The sequence below is a fragment of the Amblyomma mixtum genome, chromosome 1, assembly GCF_055824585.1.
Source record: "Amblyomma mixtum isolate Tamu chromosome 1, ASM5582458v1, whole genome shotgun sequence".
Classification (NCBI taxonomy): Eukaryota; Metazoa; Arthropoda; class Arachnida; order Ixodida; family Ixodidae; genus Amblyomma; species Amblyomma mixtum.
The window spans coordinates 181,539,178-181,543,481 of NC_143012.1; the positions used below are offsets into that span (position 1 = coordinate 181,539,178).

Genomic DNA, 4,304 nt, shown 5'->3' on the forward strand with positions numbered 1-4,304 from the left:
TATGTAATTTGCATACGTTGCTGTTACATTACAGATGTATTGTTTTCTTGACGTGTTTGTGTGTTCTCTTGCATGCTGTGCTAGAGAATGCTTGATGAGCACTAACATACATTCTTTTCAGCCAGCATGGTATGACTGTGATCGTCCCAAAGTGAAGAAGGGAAGAAAGCCTCAAGGGTCCTTGCCAGCGTTTCAACAAGAGGGCTTGTCTTCGTCTGGGTGAAGATAAGTCTTGTCTAAACAATGGCAAGCCCCCTGAGGCTATCCCCTCGCTTGTTCACTTTGTGTTGTCAAGAGACCCGTCTACCTGCCCTCTCTCTACCATGATTTATTGTGATCGCGCATAGAATGAGCGATGCGCAGATGTGTAACTCGATATCACTAATGTTTAGTATTTTTTGTGGAGTCTGCATGTCCTGAAGCTGTGTTGTAGCAACAACAGATGCCACACTGAACATCTGTCACAAATTGATCTCACGCATCTGGGGTCCTTGACGCTGTCGCTCAGCACATGGACTTGCTTGCTGTTTGTCCCCAAAAATATGTGATTGCTACAGGTGAGATAAGGCTTGCAACTCATGCCAAGCAGCTGAATTCTCTAACCTCTGCGTCACCGCTGCCAGTGAAGAGTCATTTGGCTTTCTTTAACAGTCTTGTGCAGCATTTCCAGCAATTAACGCAAATATAACTAGGCACGTGCACTTTGTTGTTTTGCGCATGTCTGTGCACTTTCACATATTTTATCACAGTGCTAATTCATTTCCTTTCTGTGCATACATAGACTTGGTTTCTGTCTCTTGCTCTAGCAGCAAGGCATCCTGTGTTTACAGGTAGTAGCAATATTTATTCTTTCAAAGTGTAGGATGTGTCCTTCTCTCCCCTTTATTTTCATGTATCGTAATGCATGTACGTATGTACACGCTTTCTGGGACATTTTCGTACATATTTGTCACTCTGCATTATCATTCGGTTTCATGGTATGATTTCACACTGCATATTTAGCTTTTGTGGTTATTTATGTCCGCTCTGTATGAAACATACATGGTCTAGACTTTTAAAATGGTTTAGCAGAAGAGCCTTCTATATTTACAGGTGGTAGAAAGTTTTGTTCTTCAAATTATGTAATGTGTGCAGGCCACTGTTATGAACACACTTTGTTGTAGGACGGTGACATCTGCAGGTGAGAGCCAAGAATTAAAATTCACACTTAGCACTTTTTAACCGGAAGATTATCTCTGCTTTTAGTGCACGGTATTCGTGCTTATAGTGGCACATTGCTACTGTAGCTAAGCACTCAGTATATGTTCAGTGGCTGTTTCTATTGGTCAAGAGAGGCTTAATAAATGTTTTTTTAACCAAAAATGCATTTGTGGCATTAATGCATTACTTTGACTACTGAAGATATTAAACAACCAATACATTGCAAAGACCAAGATTTTCCGCATTATGTTGGCCACCCTCGTTACACTATATCCAGCAGAAAATAAGTGACTATGCTTGGAACTAAGGGCCAAATCAGGTACGTTGTTTGTGCCTTGCTTGTGATTGAGACACATGAGCTAATCAGCTCATATGCGGTGAGCAGCGCTATCCCAAGGCGTCTCTTGTTACATAAGGGTTCGAGTGATGCTGTGTTCTGCAAAGGTTGCACGTACACTTTGTGCTTAGAGCTTTTTTGTAAAGAAATGTACTAGATGGGCTGGAAGGGCCTAAATGTAGATTTTCTTGACGGTCTTGTTTTAAAACTTGACTTCAATTTTCTGTTACTCTCCTTTCTCTTTCTTTTTTTTATCCCCTCACCCCCTTCGCCCCGTGTAGTGTAGCAAACCGATTATTCTTTCGGTTAACCTCCCTGCCTTTCCTCTTCTATATCCTCCTCCTCCTCCTCCCGCAGAAGCAGCACACAATAAGAAAAATTCTGTTGCAGTGCAGCTATAAGACTCGGCGCACATTTTAAAGGTGTATATATGGTTCAGCACGTGCATGTGTGCCACACTACATGTTTTCATGCATGCACTTGGGAGCAATCTATCCTTGTCAACCAAAAGTTCCGCACCAGTAGTTTCCCGGAAATGCAAAAGAGAGCAATTTGTTACTTTCTAATTTATCACATATGACACACGTCAGTAGTGTAAGTTATGAACGCACAAATCTGCCTCGAAAGATCAGCTAGGATCAAATGCGCCGTTGTGATCCCATGGCAGCACCCAGACCTCACGACGAACAGGGACCCCTCCGACGCTACGTTCTTCAAGCGCTTCGTGAAATAGAATAAGTCGAAAGCGTGCCGTTCGCAGCAAAAGTCTTACGTCTACCTCCCCGCAAACACACTTCTACAAACACACCAGCGGGCAGGTGCGGTGAACCTTCTGCGACGTGAGGCCGAGAAAGACGAGATCGTGCGCGGCTTAGGGTAGCGGACAATCCTCCTCGGAACTATCGTAGTCTCTGTGGTCTTTGAAACGCAGCTCAGCATCGCCGAGAGCAGCTTCATGTTTCTGTGCTGTCTTGGTGAGGCGAAAAATTCCGCTGATTGGAAAGATGGCTGCTTCTTTGCGTGTCGAAGCACGATTCCGGAGTGATACCTTTTCGCGAAATTCATTTAAATGCATCTATCGCTCCGCGTCACCACGCCAAGTTTGACGAGCAAAATATGAAATCAACGGTTATTTAAGTCATTTAAAAGCAACCATAGTTGCGTGCGTACCTTCATGTCTGAAGTCATGTAGACTTCAACCCGCAAGGCTGAACACACTATGCCGAAAACCCATCCACCGCCACCGAGAAACACACTCGGGCGCTCGGGCTCTTAGGAACAATGATGCCGTGCGCCATTGCAAGTGGCCAGAATCGGGTACTCAGTTGAAGTACCAAAAATCGAGTACCGAGGCTAGAGACTCCTCTTGCAAGCCGACGGGCTCTAGAATTTTACCGTTGACCTGTAGCGGTGGCGATGATAAATGGCGAACTGCAGACTGAAGTTGATTAGAAGCTACCATTGATGCTATGAGTTTGGTTTATTGGTTTGAATTGTTTTATTAGGGTTTAACGTCCCAAAGCGACTCATGTCTGTGAGGGACGCCGTAGTGAAAGGCTCCAGAAATTGCGACTACCTGATGTTCTTTAACGTGTACTGACATCGCACAGCACACGGGCCTCTAGAATTTCGCCTCGATCGAAACTCAGCCGCCGCCGCCGGGATCAAACCCGAGTCTTTCGGGCCAGCATCCGAGTGCCATAACCACTGAGTCACCGCGGCGGGGTTGATTGATGCTATAAGCTCTAGGAACAAATTTCTCCTCTCTACGCAGGTAACCTCGCCGTTCACAAGCAGCTCTACGGTGGCGTCTTCTTCGTGGACTCACTGCCAAAAACAGAGACCGCGAAAGTTAACCGAACAGTGCTCGTCCATATCCTTATTCAAGCCGAGACGACAGTCGCGAAGTGAACGAAGCGATGCACTGATGCCCTGCTACATGTGTACTAATGCTGCTCTTCACATGAAGATGGCGAGCTTCTGTTTGCTACTCACGGCGTGTCCGTACTTTATTGAAAGGCTATGAGCGCATGCGCTCGCTACATTCTTTTGTAAATAAATAAAAGAATGCATGTTCCAACCAACAACTTAAGAGTCGGCGACCGTCCTGTCACGTCTGTCTGTATGGCCTACAGAAATAAATATTGCTGAATTACTAATCTAGAAACTATGCACCCTCAACTAGCACCGCAGCGCCCTTTATTGACTATAGGCCATGGCGAAGTATTTTGTACAGCGAATGTTTAAAAGATATAATTAGGCTGCGGAGTCCATTTCCTGAGACCCGTCGCTAGCCGGGTAGTTAATGGGGTGTCCGCTTCAGAAATGCCGCTGAATACCGTATTGACGTCAAGGCAGAGCAAAGTGGCCTGCCACGACTGGTGTCCACGATGGCGGCGGTCGATGGCGTGATTGTCCGGAAACGTGGTCGCCTGAGCGAAACTTGAACTTCTCTAGCTGTATTTTCTCTGCACTACCCGTATTACAAAGAAGCAGAATGAGCGAGTATGCTCATTACGTTAAAATGCCGCTGCTCAGGAGCGGCCAACACTGGATTATGCAATTTATGTCGATACCGGGCCTCTCCCGCGATGAGTAGGCCTAGCGAGATCGTGGAGTGCGTGTGCGCGATATCTGCGATTGTGCGCAGTGAATTAACGAGATTCGCGAATGTAAATAGTTATCTAGTATATTTTTGCCAATAGTTGCCACAAATAGACGATTGCTTTCACTTAGGAAGGTACCGACAACGAGCGGGAGCGCCGCT

At 45.8% G+C, this 4,304-nt stretch overlaps 1 protein-coding gene across 1 annotated transcript in view; it reads left to right on the forward strand.

Moving 5' to 3' along the window:
- The window catches only part of LOC149370145 (luciferin 4-monooxygenase-like), a 243,308-nt gene extending 239,698 nt beyond the window's left edge, over window positions 1–3,610 (forward strand). Inside the window, exon 14 of the mRNA XM_089576968.1 lies at window positions 3,312–3,610. Within this exon, the coding sequence (XP_089433094.1) occupies window positions 3,312–3,448 (137 nt within the window). The 3' untranslated portion in view covers window positions 3,449–3,610. The remainder of the gene's footprint in view (window positions 1–3,311) is intronic.
- The last annotated feature ends 694 nt before the right edge of the window (window positions 3,611–4,304 follow it).